The sequence below is a fragment of the Talpa europaea genome, assembly GCF_964194135.1.
Source record: "Talpa europaea genome assembly, chromosome: 1".
Taxonomy (NCBI): domain Eukaryota; kingdom Metazoa; phylum Chordata; class Mammalia; order Eulipotyphla; family Talpidae; genus Talpa; species Talpa europaea.
The window spans coordinates 106,236,140-106,254,274 of NC_140073.1; the positions used below are offsets into that span (position 1 = coordinate 106,236,140).

At 37.1% G+C, this 18,135-nt stretch overlaps 1 protein-coding gene across 2 annotated transcripts in view; it reads left to right on the top strand.

Annotated features, from left to right (window-relative positions):
• XIRP2 (xin actin binding repeat containing 2) overlaps window positions 1-18,135 on the top strand; it is a gene marked incomplete at both ends in the record, with an annotated part of 242,748 nt that overhangs the window by 204,717 nt on the left and 19,896 nt on the right. For both annotated transcript variants that reach the window (XM_084247807.1, XM_084247806.1), the window contains one exon: window positions 17,903-18,010. In XM_084247807.1, the coding sequence (XP_084103933.1) occupies window positions 17,903-18,010 (108 nt within the window). The remainder of the gene's footprint in view (window positions 1-17,902; window positions 18,011-18,135) is intronic.

Here is an 18,135-nt window from a genome sequence, read left to right on the forward strand (position 1 = left end):
AGTCCTGCATAGACCCAGTCTGTCTAGCATACCATCATGCTCCTTATGAGGCCCTTACCTGTCTCTACTCCAGGCTTCCTTGAATTGGGTATAGAAATGTGATAATTTCCAAGAATCCTCTGTCTATTGGCTTCTTCATCACTCTGGGCCTGCAGGGGGACATCTTTACAGAGCCCTTGAACCTTCACCTCCTAGCTTTCCTCTGACTGGATAGAGATTTAGAATCAAATCATATTCTGTCAGGGTATCTATCAATTAATAAGGTTAAAATCTAACCACCCCTTGCCCAGCGGGAAGGCTTGTGAGGCTTAAATAGATAACAGGAATTGATAAGGTTGCGATGGGAACCAGGCCATAAGGCTGATTATCTTGACCCTGAATGTGGAAGCAGGGCCAAGACCTATGAACCAAGGGTTCATAGGTCAACGACCATGACCCAACATCCCAGCACTAACTGGCCCAAACCAACTCCCCAGACATGAAAAACCTCCAAAAACAGGTTATAAAAGGGAGCCCCAAATCCTTATTCAAACATAGACCTCTCCCTTCATTGTGACTTCTCTCAGCAGTGTATTTCAGTAAATCCCCCTTTTCTGTATTCCACTCTGCCTCTGCTCACTTATTTCACCCCTGTACCTCCGGCCTCACTCTGATCTTCTACCTACAACATACTCTGTCTTGGGCTAAGAGATGGAATCTCAGGAAGAACTCTGGTCACCTAAGTCTCTAGGCCATCAGTGAGATGGGCCCTCAACTCTGGTTGTACAGTGGTGCTCCCAGGGACAACCCCAGTAATTCTGATGGAACTTTTCTGGCTGAGGGATCAGGGAATGTTGCAGCTCTCCAGGTGATTCTAATTCACAGGAATGAACAAAACATTGCAAACCTGAGCCAGGATCTGTTGCAGTGCAAGAAGAGGGGCACCCCAGAAATCCCAAACCTGCCTGCTCTAAATAGGTTCTGCCATCTACCACATCAAGATAACATATCGACCTTTAATGGAAAGGTGCAATTAGTGTGCAATACAGAAAAGACAAAGAATATAGTTTGCAAATCAAGCACCCAAAGTTAGCCATCCCCTCATGGGTAAAAGCCCGTTCAAACAGGATTGGCCCAAAGCCAGGCCCAAAAGCCTGCCCCAAATCTAAAGCACCTTCCAGCAGGGACCCATAGCAAAGGTCAGAAACAGCCAAACAAGTCTGGAAGGAAAAGACCAAAATCAAGATAAAAGCTGCCATTGTTAACCTCCCCACAGGTCTCTCACTCATCTGTTTCAACCAGTCCAGGACCAAAAAGCAAGTGCAGCTTCTTCACATGTCTCTCTTCTCCATGTGCCTCCTTAGGGGGCTTCTTCTTGCTCTCCATCCTGCTTCCTTTCTTCTTCAGTCTCCTCTCCAACTTCTTCTCCTCACTGCTCAGCTTCACCCTCCTTTGGGTAGGGCAGGGAACCTGGAACCTCCTCTTTTCTTGGGGACCACCCTGTTCCATATTTGCATTCCAGGGATGATCACTCCCCATTTGGTTCTCATCCAAGGCTTCTGATCTGCTCACTTCATCACTGTCATCAGGGCTTTTCTGTTTATATTGACATTTCTCTAGAGATGCCAACTGCAGTAAAAGAGAACAAAGGGTTGTGGAGAATACAGAGAAAGCAAGGGCTTAAACAAATCATGGTCAATATAAGACATGCCAATCAACCAAAAAGTTTACTAATATCTCCAAACCTAGGTAACTCCTTTGTTAATGGTAGACAGTATTGAAATCATGGGGATTTGCATATGTACAAATATCTAATTGAATATTAAAAACAAGTGAAATAAAAGATATAAACAAACTAAAAAAGATACATGAAAACATTAAAATAAACCCATTAATTAGAATTAAAAATCTAAGTAATTTATTAATTTTAGGCCACATTGATACACCAATAATTAGAATTGGCATTTAATTATTAGAATCTTTCATTAAAAAAAAACTTTAATTTGCTAGGATTATACAGTGTCTCCTGACTTTGTACCTTTGATATTTCTATACAAATAATATTTTTTAAAAAGCACTGGACTTAATTATAATATTCAGTGATGTAATGAACATGTTCATAGTCATTTATCTCTTTATATAACAAAACCAATGTGTGCTCTTCCCCTGGGATACAAGGTGTACCCATAAAGTGCAGTAATATTGTCTTCTGTGATCAACTAACATCAATCATACTACTTTAGAGTCACACACTGTAACTCTCAACCTCTGCTATTCCCAAATGTAGTTGATGGTAATTACTGAGGCTGACTAGAAAGTCTCAGTCATGGTCCCTTTGCAGCTCCTAATTTCAGCTTCCGTCTGCAGAATCTATTGGGATATGAGTTCTCTTGCTAGCACTTAGAGAGTCTTTCCCCCCTTCACTGTGGCAGCACTGCCTATGTTTGCCCATGTCTTGTATGGAAACTGTCTTCTTGGTGAAGAATTACAGTGTGTGATTCAGGCTGGGTTTCCTAAGGTAGTGTAAATAACTAGATGAATCCATCTTTCTGATGGCTTGGAAGGGTGTCCTGCCAGGGTGTCCTGGCACTGTTTCCCAGTTGTCAGGGCCTCAGTGGATAGTAGAAATACTCATAAGTAAGACTGAGTTTCAAGCACAAATTCAAGTACTTTCAAAAAATCTTGAATTGGTGACTGTTCTTTCTGTAATTTATGTTACTTTCCAGAATAGAATTTGCAGGAGCAATATTTACCCCAATTATTGGAGTATCACTACCTAGCTTCTCTTCTCCTTAACAGTATTGTGGATTTTCTGTCTCTGTAAACCTGTGTGTTCTTATAGATCCCATTTTCAATTTCATTTACAGAGGACAAGTGCACTTACAGATATACCCTTCATGCCTTTAAAGTAAAATGAATTGGGATTGCTTTAGGAAAAAAGGAGTAATGGTGTTCTTATCATAGCGTCCTGAGTTGTTGAGGGAGTGTCACCTGCACCATTTTGCCAAAGAAAAAAATCACAGTAGTTTCATGTTCTTAGTGCTTGCACAGGTGACTTTTTGATGTTGAAAAAGATATAAAACAGATATTTTTGTTAGCAGGCAAAATCAGGGGCACCCCAGTTCCCTCAAAACTGCATGATCTAAATGGTTCTACCTTCTGCAAGATGAAGACAAAATATACTCTTAGTGTTTAAGACCTTCAATAGAAGAGAACTTTAATACAATTAGTGTACAAGAGAGAAAAGAGAAAAGAACGAAGATAGCTAAAATAGTTTGAAATTAAACACCACAAGTTACTCATCTGCTCATGGGTAAATGCCAAGCCAGACAGGGTTGGCCCAAAGAGGAGTGGGCACTGAGGCCCAGAAGCTTGCCACAGCCTAAGGCACCTTTTGGTGGGGAGCCAGAGGAAAGAGGCAGTAGGGGTCAGGCAAGTCTGGATGGAAAGAACAAAATCAAAATACAAGCCAAGATAAAGGCTGCCATTGTCAGCCTCCCCACAGGTCTCTCACCCGCACTACCAAGTGTTCCGTTCCATGTCCCTCAAGTCCCTGGTGCGAGTCCAAGATTAAGAAGCAAGTGCAGGCCTCCCCGGTGGCGCAGCGGTTGAGCGCTGGGTTGCGAAGCTGCCCGCAGCCTCTGCAGTGCCAGTTCGATCCCCGGCTGCTCCCCGGCCACAGGAGGAGGGTCCCACATGGCGCGCAGACCCCTCCTGCCACCCGCTGCTCCCCTCAGCAGTGTACTTCGGTCCTTCTGCCTGCTCTGCTCCCTGCTCTGGCTCTGGTGAATTCTCTCACCCTCCTGTGCTTCTGACTGTACCCAGTGCTTGTATAAATAAATAAATAAATCTTTAAAAAAAAAAAAAAAAGGAAGCAAGCGCAGCTTCTTTACAAGTCTCTCTGCTCCATGTGTCTCCTCCAGTACTTCTCTCTTCTTCCTCTTTTCCCAAGTCCTTTTCCCAGTCTTTTCTAGCTTCTTCTCCCTGCTCAGCTCCACTTTTCCTTGGGTGGGATAGGGAACATGGAACTTCCCCTTTCTATGGATATCACACTGTTACATTTTGATGTAATAGACTTTTATATCTTGTTTTATTGGGTGGGAATGGACATTTGGAGGAGTTGGAATAGGAGTAAGACATTTGTATAGACTCTTCTTCAACCTGAAATTCCCTATTAGCTTAGAAATCTAAATACACTGTTATATGTAATTGTAATTATACCTAGCAGAATTCTCATGTGCACAGGCAGTATGTTATAATATGCTAGTTAAATTTATTTATTGTTAAAATGCAAGCTACAGATTTTGCTAGTTTGTAAGGAGTAAGAAACATTCTTATATTTTGCTAATGTATAAGGAATAAGAAACATTGTAACAGAAGAAACCATTTACATTACAGAATCACTATGCTCTTAGAACTTAGTGAAACACTTTATGAAAAAGGATGTTTTCTGTACCAGCACTTGACATCAGAAGATATTATTAGTGTTTTCCTGTTCTTCAAGGTCTGGTATGTCTCAAAATAAATTAATCCTCATGGGTCTTTGAAAATGATTAGGTTGAGTCAAGCTTGTCTATTCTTTTGAATGTTCATTTTATTGCCTGCATAATTACAAACAAATTATGCTAAAAACTAGAGGAACACAGGCCTGAGACAAGGAAGAGACATTAAGAGATTCTGTCCTTATACCCCAGGCCCTCAAGATGGGTCATGTTTATAGCCCCCTAGTACCCCACCTAGGTATTCTTTCCCCAGCGGCTCCTCTTGGAGACAGACAGACTCAGCCCTGCGGCCCCTTCCTGCTTCTTTGGAGACCCAAGGGCTTGAGAAAGAATGGAGGGCTGACTGTGTGTCTGCAATCACCAGGTTACTGCTGGTATAGTGTACTGGGCTCTCATCTTAATTTAATTTTTAATATTTAATGGTTTTGCCTCTAACAACAAAGTTTTGTGTGCCCACTGCTTTTGCTTTCCCTTGGCTCCTGGGAAGAGACTGGGTGTCTTGGCTCTGGGCTTGGACAGGTGGTGGGTAGAGGCCCTGCCCCAGGAAGAGGCCTCAGCTGGCGCTGAGGGAGAACCTTTCCTGGTTCTTTGCCTTCTCCTATTACCAGCAGGTGCCTCATGGGCCTTGGTACATTTTAATTTCCCCTCCCTCCTAAGTTCCTGATTGGTGGGGAAGGGGGCCTCCCATCCCCAGACTCTGGGCCTGGGATGAGGAAGTGTTAGGCACTGCCCAGAGCCCAGGCTCTGGCCAGACCCAGTGGACAGCTGAGATAATTCCTTTAGTCCAGGTATAATTTTTTAAGCTCTAAGGTATAAGTCACCCTGGTATGCTTCCTGCAGCCCCCTAAGCACAAGCTGTGTTGAGATTTGGATCAGAGGGGGAAATGTCAGGTACCCTGGGAGTGGGATATAAAGGCTAAAATAAAAATTTGTTCCTTGGCCTCCCTGGTGTTGCAGGGGTTAAAGTTATAAAGTTATCACCAGCCACTGTGGCCTGAGTTCAATCCCCTGCCAGGGACCTAACCCACATGGTACATCATACCTCTCCTGTCTCACCTGCTGCTCCCCTCAGCAGTGTGTTTCAGCCAATCTGCCTGTTCTGCTCCCCACTCTGTCTCAGGTGAATCATCGCACCCCCAGTACCTCTGGCCTGCAGCCCAGTTCTTGTATGCACAATAAAAATATATCTTTAAAGAAAAAATTTGTTTAGTCATGGGGAAGGAAGAGATTCTGTCCTTAGTACCATGCTATTGCAAAGATATGTTTGAGAAATTCTTTTTTTCCCCCCAGCCTCCTTGCACATCTCATCAACACAGAGCATGGAATAAGATTACATCTTCTAACAGTCTTTCTTACATTTGTTTTTAATCCCCTCTGTCCTGAATGATCTACCCTGGCATGGAACAGTAAGTTATTGTTCATCTCTTTAGGAACCAGTGGAGGCTACTTCATTTCTTCCCATCAGGAAGCTAGGAGAGAGCCCATGTACCAGCCACTAGATCAATACCAACAGGGGGAGCCAAACATTCAACCTTCTTATCTTGGAGCAAATTCCAGTGCCTTCTAGAGACATCACCCTCCTAAGTCATTTGAAATTCGTTCTCAGAGTACATATTGCAACAAGCAATTTCTGTAACTTATTGCACCAATGTTTAGAAACATAGTGAAGAGTTTGGGTGCTTCATGAAGTCAGTACTTTAGACTGGGGTTCAGTTTGAAAACCTTTTATCATAAAAATTTTATATCATTATCCTAAAAATATCAACTAAGTCCCCCAAATTATATATTCTGTAAGTTTTTCTTTTTTTGAGGACGAGAAAAGGAGTTTTGCATTTCTCCTTCCAACTCCTTTTCCTTCCTGTCCTTTTATTTTCCCCCGGGGCCTTTTATTACTACAGAAGGAATTATGATAATGAAACAATGTGCCTGAGTACAGAATATTAAGAAAAAGACAATTATTTATGGGAAAGAGGGAGTATGAAAAAACATGAACAAATGAATTTTAGGTAGTTACCTATAGAACATTTTCTGTATGAGAACCAAATACAAATATATTGATTTCTTCCTATAAAAATAGTTGTGTGACAGACAATATCACACAAGATGTTGGTTATATTGTTTAAATATAATAATGATAGCTTTTGGCTCCTATGTTCAGTAGAATCTCTCTTACTAATAATTTTGGGATATGTAATCAAATATTTATCTCTTAGTATTTCTTGGACCACTATACTTGAAGTAACTTTTTAGAACCAGTCACTCTTTATCAAAGCTTATTTGAATATCATCTGCACTAACCTATCCTTATCCTTATGAACATGATCTCTAGTGATGAGTCTCTATCACATTAGTGGCTTTTTTAGCCTTTTGGTGTGCTGGTACTGATAAACTTTATTGGAGGGAACTCCAGTACTAATCTTAGAGGATGTCCTTGACTTTAATTTCATCTCATTTATTTCCAAAAGTCTGTGGGAGTTAAGTGGCTCAATTTTTACTAATTTTCAATTGATATTTTTTATGTAAGATGAAACTTTTAAGCCTTTACTTAAAGCAAATTGTTCTTTGTCCTCTTTTTGTAAGAAACTCTTTTCAGTTTGAGATACCTCTAATTTTTACATTTGTTGAATCTTTATTCTTGATGACCAAATGTTACATTGATAGAAAAGATATTTGGCTGATCACCAACCCTAAAAGAAAGCAAGCATAATTTGTAGCTACTTGATATAATAGTGAAAAGGATATTATAGTGAAAGACTCAGTGATTTTTTAAAAATAATTAATACCCCAAATTTACTGTACATGATTTCTAATTTTTGATTCTTTAAAGACATTTCAGAACTGTGCAATTCTTCAACATATTTAGCTACTTAAGGATCATGATTCTTTCTCCTTGCCCCAACATTAAAAACACTCTAAGTATATTATTGATATATGTTAAAATACATCACTTTTGTACGTTAAAAATACTGGTTCAAAAATCTAGTTGATTGAATTTTAGTTAATATGTTATCGTCTGGATATATCTTTGGTATTTTTTAAACATTGCATAGCATTATTCCTATAATTCATTACTCATTTCTTTGATAGAGTTCATATGTAATCAACTCACAGAACATAAGAATGGTAGAATTTTAAGGAAATTAGATACTATACTATTGTAAAGGGCCTTGTATATTTCCTGACCAATACAACAGCCCAATCCAAGGTGACCCCTCCTAGCTCTCTCCTTCAGTGCTTACTTCTCTGTGTGCCAGTAGCTTACAAATGTGGATTCCAAGTGAGACCAAAATTAGTTGTGACTTATTTCCCTATTCTCACTTGAACTGATGAGTCTCCAATCATAATCCAAGATCCCCATATGCCTCTTCAATGTCTCTCCATTCCCCATGTTGCTAGTGGATACATTCACCAGTGAAATTGCAACTAATTACCCTTTTAATTTTTTCCTTTTTTGAAGAAAGTCCAAGTGATCAGAGTGATTCATTTGTTGTCATAATTAATAATTATCCTGAAATGCCTTGTTTGCACACCTTACAATGCTTACATTAGTACCAAATCAGTTTTACTGTGCTTCTTCCTTCTTGCTTAGATTTTATATAAGGATTTAAAATGCCATTCCTCACAACACAAGGGGCCATAAAGATTCAGAAGGACAATGAGAAGAAGGCAGGCTTGTACAACAGGAGCTCTGTGTGAATCTCTCAGCAGGCAAATTGTGCCTGTAATGTCACATGGAACTTATATTGTCAAGAAATAAACCCGTATTAATTTTACTATAAGATATGAATAGTGTTTTCTACTGTTTTGTCTATATTCAAAAAGGAGTGTTTTAAACTGCTTCCATTATTTTTAAGAAGATTTTAGTGTTCATGAATAATATTTTTCTTTGTGGAGATAAATGCAATCCTAGTCTAGAAGGATGACTTCAAAATCTGTGCCTTATACAGTTGATAATCATTAGGTACTCACCATCTCTCAGGAACAAAAGATTCAGTGATGACTATGATATTATTTTGCCCTAAAGAAGCTCACTCTATCAAAGAGACAGACATATATAAATAGTTACAAGTGCAATATGGTAGATTCTGTGATACAAAATGTAAATGAGATTTGTTGCAACACAAGAAGACTATGTTTGTTCCTTCTGGATGAAGGAAGATGTTGAGGATATCTGAGGGTGAAGAATGCTTTGGCTGAGACTTAAAATAATTTTTCGTGAATGTAGAATTGTATTTGAGGCAAAAGGAACAATTTACACAAAAGGTAAAATAGCATGATATATATGTGAATATTGTGAAGAGTAATTGAGGCATGAATCTGGAGATGCAGACAAAGGCCAGATAATAGAGAAAATTATATGCTATGTTAAAGAATTTTTACTTTATTCTAAGGCATCCAGGAATCCTTGAAAAAGCTTAAACAGGAGAGTAAGATGAACAGATATGCATTTAAGAAACATAATTTACAGAATAATAAATATTAAAAATGCATAATCACTTGGTAATTAATCCAAAAAAGTAACATTTCTCTACCAAGGATGCATAAAACAAAGAAAATCAATATTGTTCAAAATGATTCACTAATGGGAAAATAAACTAGTGTACTGTCTGGAAGGCAAAAAAAAAAAAGAAATATTTTTGTGACTGTGTAGGATTGATATAAGCAGGGTCAAGATCAGCTGGAAGAAGATAAGCTTTAGGAGACCACTAAAATAACAGATTGTATACATGGGAACTTAAATGGGTCCATAGTTCTAGGGTAATGAGGTCATTGACTCAAGAGATAATTAAAGATAGAATTACCAGGACATATGAATCAGTTGGATATGGGGGAGTACATCTTTTCTATATTTTTTCATGAATTTTAGCAGTTTTGGACTCTAAACTATGGCTCTATAAATAATACTTTTTGGAAAGCAGAGGACAAAGTTCTAACAGATTTGCATTACTTATTCAGAATCCTCTTTTTTGAAGGCAAACATTTCTATTTTAAAATTAATTATTTTTCATTAAAATCATGTTTTGAAACTCATGCCATTCACAGCAACGTGGATAGAACTAGAAGGAATTATGCTCAGTGAAATAACCAGAAGGAAATAGAAAAATATCGGATGGTTTCACTTATAGCAGGAATATAGGGGAACCAAATAAGACATCAGTTTAAAAATATAACAACAGTACAAAACACAACAAAGCAAAAACAGACAATTATAAATCAGAGACATCCTGCAGGGGAGGAGGAGGGAGAGGGATCAGAGGGAGGGAGGGAGGAACACAGGGGACGGAGGTGATGGTGCATGGGTGCATTGGTGAAGGAAATTCTATGGGGGCTACACCTGAGGGCTGGGGGGATGCAAATATTGTCTAAAAATGAACAATGATGTAAAAAATATTTTAAAAAGCAAAAAAAATAAAAATGTGTTTTGTTCTTTATAACTAAATATGACCAAGGAATAGTTGTTTGAGTCAAGAGAGAATTGAAATTGTATGGAAATACTTCTCTCAGAGAGTAAACCTGCATAATTCATGCATCTGTACATATTTAGAATTCTTGTCTCAAGAGAAATTCAAGATGAGTATATTTTATTCCATTAAGTATAAAATATGTATTTTTATATATTTCACAGATAAACATATGCATGGATCATAGGTAGATGGGCAGGCAGATAGATAGATAGTACAAATTTTTATTGAAATACTGTACTTATGGAGATACTTGGTGCTCAGTAGCTATTGACTGAATAAATAAATGCATTGGTGAAGCCATATAAAATCACACATATTTGGGGATGCAGTGATCTTCAAGGAAAAAGTCATTACCTTAATACTTTTTTTCTAATATTTTACATCATTAGTTTCTTAGTATCCAACAATCCAGCTAATACATGCTTATAACTGTTAGCGAGACTGCTATGGAACCAAGTAAAATTGGAGGCTTTACTTCTGAGTTTGTTTATTCAAAGAATCAGAATTAATCATTGCCTTGACATTTTTGCTCCTTGATATATTTTCCCTATTTATATAAATCAGAATTGAGGATAAAAATATTTTCATTGTCATTCAAAATATCTCAGCTTAATTTTTTTGTGTCACGCTAATCCCATCCAATGCATTCTATTCCTGTTTCTGCATGATGTTTGACAAAACACAGATTCAGCAATTCAATGAGTAAAACCCATTCACTTGAAAAAAAAAACCAACAACAAAATGGTTTGTTTCACACCAGAAGATTTATAAAAGATTATTTAAGGGTCTCCCTTGTGGTATAGGTGGTTGAGTGCTGCACTGTGAAGCTGTCCTCAGCCTCAGCAGCATGGGTTCCATCCCCCCCAGCCGGCGAGAATCCCACATGGCATGGCAGACCTCTCCTGCCGCACCCGCTGCTCCCCTCTGCAGTGTATTTCATCAGTCTAACTGTTCTGTTCCCCACTCTGTCTCTGGTGAATCCTCTCACCCTACCCCAGTTCTTGTATAAATAAATAAATCTTTTTAAAATAATTATTTAAAATACTTTTTCCTCTTTTCTAAGGGCCTTTCCTTCTGTGTGATTTTCACTTTGCGTATTTTTTTTTTTTTTGGTTTGTTGGTACCAATTTTCTTCATGCTGATAATGCCAGCTACAGCACTACAGACTACCCATTTCCTTCCATAGATGTCTTGATCACTTGCACTGTTATAAGGAAGCCTTTTTCAGAGTGCACTTTGTAAAGTGATTGACATATATTATACACTGTTGCAACAGGAACTTTGTTGCTGGCTTGGCTTAGTTGGGGGACACAACAGTGGTGGAGCTGGTTTGCAAGGCAAGGCTCTGCCACTTGAGCAGTTCTTGTGCCATTTATTGAAATTATACAGGATAGTAAAAGCTGATCATGGGACAATGGTATGAGGAATACGGTCCAGAGGGCAGGATAGGAATGGGAGACAAATTTTTACAAAGGACAGGAAAGGGAACATCATGCCATGTGTCCAGAGACATTTGCATCAGCAAAGTACATCAGCAAAGTACATGATGTTATCACAGGCAGTTATCCCGAGACCACCATGGAGATAGTCAGCTAATCAGGTCAGCAGTGGCCTATGTGGCCCCCAGCCTGCCTTGCGATACGAGCTATACTCTGTAGGTAGTCAAGGAATGTTCTTCTGTGATTTGTAGATAGCAAATAGGTCACAGTTGCCCATGAGTGGCCAGCTCATAGGAAGGCACAATACACAACAGCTTCTGCAGCACCACCTGCCAATTATGAAATGTTCTGTATCAAAGATTGACAATGAAATACCAAAAAATAAAATCATAGATTACATGAAACATTTTAGATTCTTAAATTTTAATGCAGATATTTATAAATCATAAAATTTTCACAATCCTAGAAATATATGACTATTTACCCATTCATTTGCTCCTTTGTATTTTGGAGAGGATTTGTGTCCTGGGAAGCTAAACATTGGGATTTCAGGATGCATGACATTGGTTAAAGAAGAGGGTTATATTATCAGATAATGACCCTGAGATGTGACAGGTAAACAAAAAGAGATGTAGACTGACAGCATGAAATAGCTAACTGTGTAGAAAGTCAGGGAAGACTTCAAAGAGCAAATCCTTTTTTAACTAAGACTTTAAAAGTTTACAGTCAATATGGAAAAAAAGCCTTTACTTGAAGCACAGACCCTAATGGTACAAATTTTATACTGTAATGGTACAAATTTTTATACTGTACAAAATTTATACTGTAATTTTATTTTTAAAATAAACTTGAATAGAAATAAAGAGGAAATTTGGGGTAAAAGAAAACAGGTTTGAATTTCAGTGCATCTAAATACAGACAACTATATCAACAGCAGATTGTTATGTTCATCGCATGAAAGAACTGATTATTCTTTCAAACCTTGCATCCATTGGCATTTTTGCTAACATAAATAACACAGTTTTGGTGTTGCTTATGTTTGTTTGACAAAGATGCAAATAACATTAATACATCACAACCCTTTCTAGTTTTATTAAAAAAGAGATTAGTGATGGGTAAAATTGCTGAATTTTTGGCATTGAGCATGAAATGTTTTGTTTAGTTTTGGGTTTTTTTTTTGTTTTGTTTTTTTTTTTTTTTTTTTTTTTACTTTACTGAGACAGCTCTCATTTACCACTCTACCAGTCTTTCATCCCATTTTGTTCTGTGGGGGCCACTTCTAAGAGTCACAGTAATAGTGACTCACCATCCACAAGTCTATCTTTTTCTTTACTTACTGTGCTAAAGTGAGTTTACGGTTTTATTGGTAGAAATGTATAATGTCTTCTCCCCTAATAATGATGACAGTGGCAAGACGGATAGGCAGAATGTGCTGGAGAAATCTCCTCAGGAAAAGGACTTATTTATCAGGTTTTTGTAATATCCTTGGCTCCCGTATGGGCTGACATCAGATAGTTGTAAGCCACACAAGCATCTTAATGTTGTTTTGCGATTTGCCACATTGTCTTCTTTAGATTCCAGAATTATAGCAGATATATCATCTGTTTTTCTTTCTCTTGAGGGATGAATGAAATGAGAAAAACCAAGGTTAGGTGTGATTTAGTGACTTATTCAGGATTATGCCATACGTAGTAGAGGAGGGATTTACAGCTGATCCCCCATTCCTGACTCCAAGGAAATTCACCTGTGAGCAAAACTGCATTTTATGTCTTGCAGCCTGATCTGTATTTGAATTTAATTTTCAGGAACCAATTTCCTGAATTGTGTGAATTTATGTTTGGTGTTCCAGCCAGAATTTTTTATTGTATTTTATTTGTGTAATTTGGTTTCTTCCTGAGCATGAAGATGATCCACCCTTTTACCTACCTCTATACTCTTAGACACCAGCAATTGGGAAAAATGAATGTCAGATTTAAAATCTAAAATAAACTAGGCACAAAATATGAAACATAATAAATGATGGAAACAAAATCTCAGATCATTTTAAGATAGACTTTATGTAAATTACAGTAACCAGGGGGCAGTAAAATTGTCTCAAAATGCTTTTATTTACTGTTTCTTTACTCCCAGTATTTTGCATTTGTCTTTCTCAATACAGATTCACATCACTAACTCTATTCTTATATTTAACAATTAGCAAGACATATTAGAAACTCAAATTTCTTTGGATTTAAGACAAAAATTTTTAAAAATTTTTAAAATTTTTAAAAATTGTCAGCTTGATATTAAATAATAGTGAGTGGTAGGAATAGTGACTAACTGCAAAGTACATGTCCCAACTGAAAAGGATGGTCACAACTTTGTTCCAAGTAGACACTGCCATCTTGGAAAGGAAACCTGGTTATTCCCAGATCTACAAAGCTTTTAAAAGCAGGAAAAAAAAATTCTTGATTTTTGTTAGTGTTAACCAATTCAAAGCTAAAGAGGAGGAATGGATCATATAAACTATGTTTCTGGGACACAGCCTGGCATGTGGGCCTGTAGGTAGAGAATGGTTCTGTAGGAATGTTTATAGTCCCCTTAAACAAGGATCTTGGTGCTGGTCAGACTAACACTGTCCTTTGCATTCTCACATCTGATTGATCGGTACTTCCTATTTCTCAGTGTGTCTATGCATCATTTTTATCTGCAGGTTTCAATGATTATTATTGTTACCTCCAGCCTAACACAATTGATATCCTTAAATAAGATTTGATTATGCAAAGCTAATTGTATGGAATTACAATCTTTAAACTTAAAGGAGAGAATATAGATTGTTTTCTATACTCCCTCAGGAGAAAGTAAAATAAACATTTTGATCGCTGTTATGCTCCTAGTTTCTGGAATGTTCTCTGGCAAATAGTAGGTTGAATGAAATTAATTTATTAATGGAAGTTTATTATTTTAGTCATTTATTCATTATTTCTTCCTTCATTTGTTAACTTTTCTTAGCATAAACTGTATCAATCATGCTGTTTTAAAACCTTTGAAAAAGTAGAGATTAATTAGGGCAGGAAAATTATTCTGCTTGGTAAAATAAATTATACTGTCTCCAATTTAGTGAGATATAATCTATATTTTTTTCAGCTTTATTGAAGTATAATTGAAAAGTAAAATCTTAAGATAATTAGTTGTACATCATGATGATTTGATATTTGTATATATATCATGAAAGAACTCCTCCCATCTGTTTAATTAATGCAACAATTGAAATGTGATCTACATTGTAAAGTGTAAACCTACATGTAGGCTTCAACTTTTTGTTGGAAAGATATCAACTTTTTTCTTAATTCTCCTTCCTAGAAAAATGTAATAAGAGCATATCATATTTTATAATCACCAAGCAAATATCCCTTAGCCAACCAGAACTTTGACCCTGTAAATGAAATGCCTTTGGGGGAAAAAGCCACATACTACAAGTCCATTAGCCAAAAAAAAAAAAGAAAAGAAAAGAAATCACCACAAGATCTCATAAATTAATTTTAAAATAACTCTTGGTTTAGGGCCTCCCCTGGTGGCGCAGCAGTTGGGCGCTGGGCTGCGAGGCTGCCCGCAGTCTCTGCAGTGCCGGTTCGTTCCCTGGCCACCGGCGAGGGTCCCACAAAAATAAATATATAAATAAATAAAAATAACTCTTGGTTTAAAGGATTAGTATTTGATAACCTAAAACTATTTAATTCACTGTAAAGAAAAAAAAAAGCTTTAAAACTCCCATTTGGTTAAAATAATGCACTTTTGCTCACTTCACTATTCACTACTAATTTATGACCATTTTTTAAAAAAAAACAGACCTCAAAAATAGTATTCATTTGACATATAAGTATAAAGAAAAAAATGAACTCCCAACTTCAAGTTCAAATACATAAATTCTTATAGAGTCGTGTCTATACACTTATTTTTTGATGTTAAGATTTTTAGCACTGTGTCAACTGTTTCATCATATGAATCACTCCATCATACACTGCATCAGATTCAATTCTGTACTAACAGCAGCATTGGATAACCAAAATTAACATGAGTACCAAGCTTCCTCTTCAGCCAGGGTCACCTATCTACTTAACTAAAAATCAAAAGTAGCCCTATTTGAAAAATACTCACTAGCATAATATTACCTGTTTATGTTGGTTATAGTTCATTGTTCTAGTCTTCAACTGAAGACTATAATTGAATGTGCCATCAAACTGTGTTTCCACATTGATTGGATTGCCTATTTTAAAAAAAATATTTTTATTTATTTATGCATTCAAGAACTGGGGTGTAGGCCAGAGGTGCTGGGGGTGAGAGGATTACCAGAGACAGAGTGGGGAGCAGAACAAGCAAATCTACTTTCATACAGCAGGGCAAGACAGGCGAGGTCTGCTGCACCATGCGGGTCAGCTCCCTGGCCAGGGATCGAACTCATGAGGCAATGGCTGGCAATAGCTTGACAAGGCTGAGACTTTAACCCCTGCGCCACCAGGGAGTGAAATGTCTTTCTATAACATGAAAATCTGACTTATAAACCACAAAATATATTTCCTTTTCATTAAGGATTTGCTTTAACTTTTCAAGCACATGTTTCTTAGAGTGTGTAGAAGATAATTAATATTTGCTGCTTAGAATAGCAGGAAGAATAACATATATGTCCCTGAAAACATATATGTCTCAATCACCAGAATTTGTAAATGTTAAATTACATAGTAAAGGGAAATCAATATTACAGAGAGAATTAAACGTATAATCAGCTTATCTTTTCTCCTCTATTTTTAATTGAAATCACATTGCATTTTATGTTTCGGATGTGCATCATTGAAAATCAGTATGTGTAAATGCAACATTAAGTTTACCACCAAGGGAGTGCAAACTGGTCCAACCACTATGGAGAGCTGTGTGGAGATTTCTGGACCTACTAAACATAGAGCTTCCATATGATCCAGCAATTCCACTCCTAGGTATTTACCCAAAGGACACAGAAACATCAATTCCAAAGAGCACCTGCACCCCTATGTTTATAGCAGCACTATTTACAATAGCTAAGCTTTGGAAACAGCCCAAATGCCCAAAAATAGATGACTGGATCAAGAAGATGTGGTCCATATATACCATGGAATATTACTCAGCATTCAAAAAAGATAAACACATGCAATTTGCAGCAACATGGATGGCGCTGGAAGGGATCATGCTCAGCGAAATAAGCCAGAAAGAAAAAGAAAAATACCGGATGGTTTCACTCATAGCAGGAATCTAGAAAATTTAAATAAGGGACCAGGAAAATGAATAACTATAAGAAAGTGAAAATCAAAATCAACAAAAAACTATGAACCAGAGACACTTTTTGGGGGGTGGGGGGCGGGAGGGGAGGGATTCGGGTCAGAATGGGGGGGTTGCAATTGTATTGGGAATATAAAAATAAAATTTATTATTAAAAAAAAAGTTTACCACCAAAAGTCCAATTCTGTCCATCACTATACAATGGACTCCTTTTACCAATTTACCATTTGTTCATTTGTTTGTTTTCTCTGTATACTACATACAAGTGAAATTATGGCATTTCTGTTTCTCTACCTGACGTCTTTCATGAAACAATACATTCTAGATCCATCCATGTTGATGCAAATGACAGGGTTTCCTCTTTTTTATCGCTAAGTAGTATTCCATTGTGACTATATACCACATCTTATTCATCTAGTTGTCAATTGATGGGTATGTAGGTTGTTTCCAGCACTGAATAGAATAAATAATGCTATATATCTCTTCAGTGCTTTTGTATTCTTCAGATAAATTCCCAAAAGTGGGATAGATAGATGATATGTAATTTCTGTTTTTAATTTTTTAATTTCCACACTTCTTACCATAAGTGGCTATACCAATTTACATTCCCACCAACAGTGTTAAAACATTTCCATCTCACCACTTCCTCTCCAAAACTTGTTTCTCACCTTTTTGGTAATAGCCATTCTTGCAAGTATGAGGTGCTCATTATTTTGATTTTCATTTGATGTTTTGAATGGGAGAAAATCCTGGATTATCTGGATTGATTCAGTGGAATAACAAGGATCATTAAAAGTAGAATAGAGAATCAGAAGAGAGTCAGAATCAGAAGAGAGTCAGAGAATCAGAAGAGATGGCAATATTAGAAAATTGCCATGAACCAAGGGAAATGGGAGCTTCAAGAACTGCAAAGGGGAAGGGAATGGATTCTTCCATAGAGCTTGCAGAAAGGAATATATAACTTCTGACAATTGACAATACCCAGTGAGACACATTCAGGGCTGTTGACCTACTGAACTGTAAAACATTACGTTTATGCAATTTTGGGCCATTGAGTTTGTGATAAGTTTACTGAAGCAACCAGGCAAACTAATATACTGTAGAACCTTATTTTTTTTTCCTTTTTCAGAATCCTCTGCTATTGAAATTTCATTAATGAAAATAAGTTAACATTTTCAGGCATTCTTAAGGCATTATCTATTTGTTCAGTCATTCTTTTTTTTTCCAGGCAAGTCGACATAGCAGGCAAGTAGACATTTCAAGAAGACAGGAAATGGAAAGAAATGAACAAGAGCCTTCCAAAGCACACAAAATTGATGTTCTTGGAACAGAAATGGTAACTACATAGAGACACAATACTTTACAGTTTCCATAAGTGTGTGGAAATTCTGAACTTATGAGCTTTTTTAAATTTTATTTATGTATTTAACATCAATGTAAATCAGAGTCTTTTTCCATAGT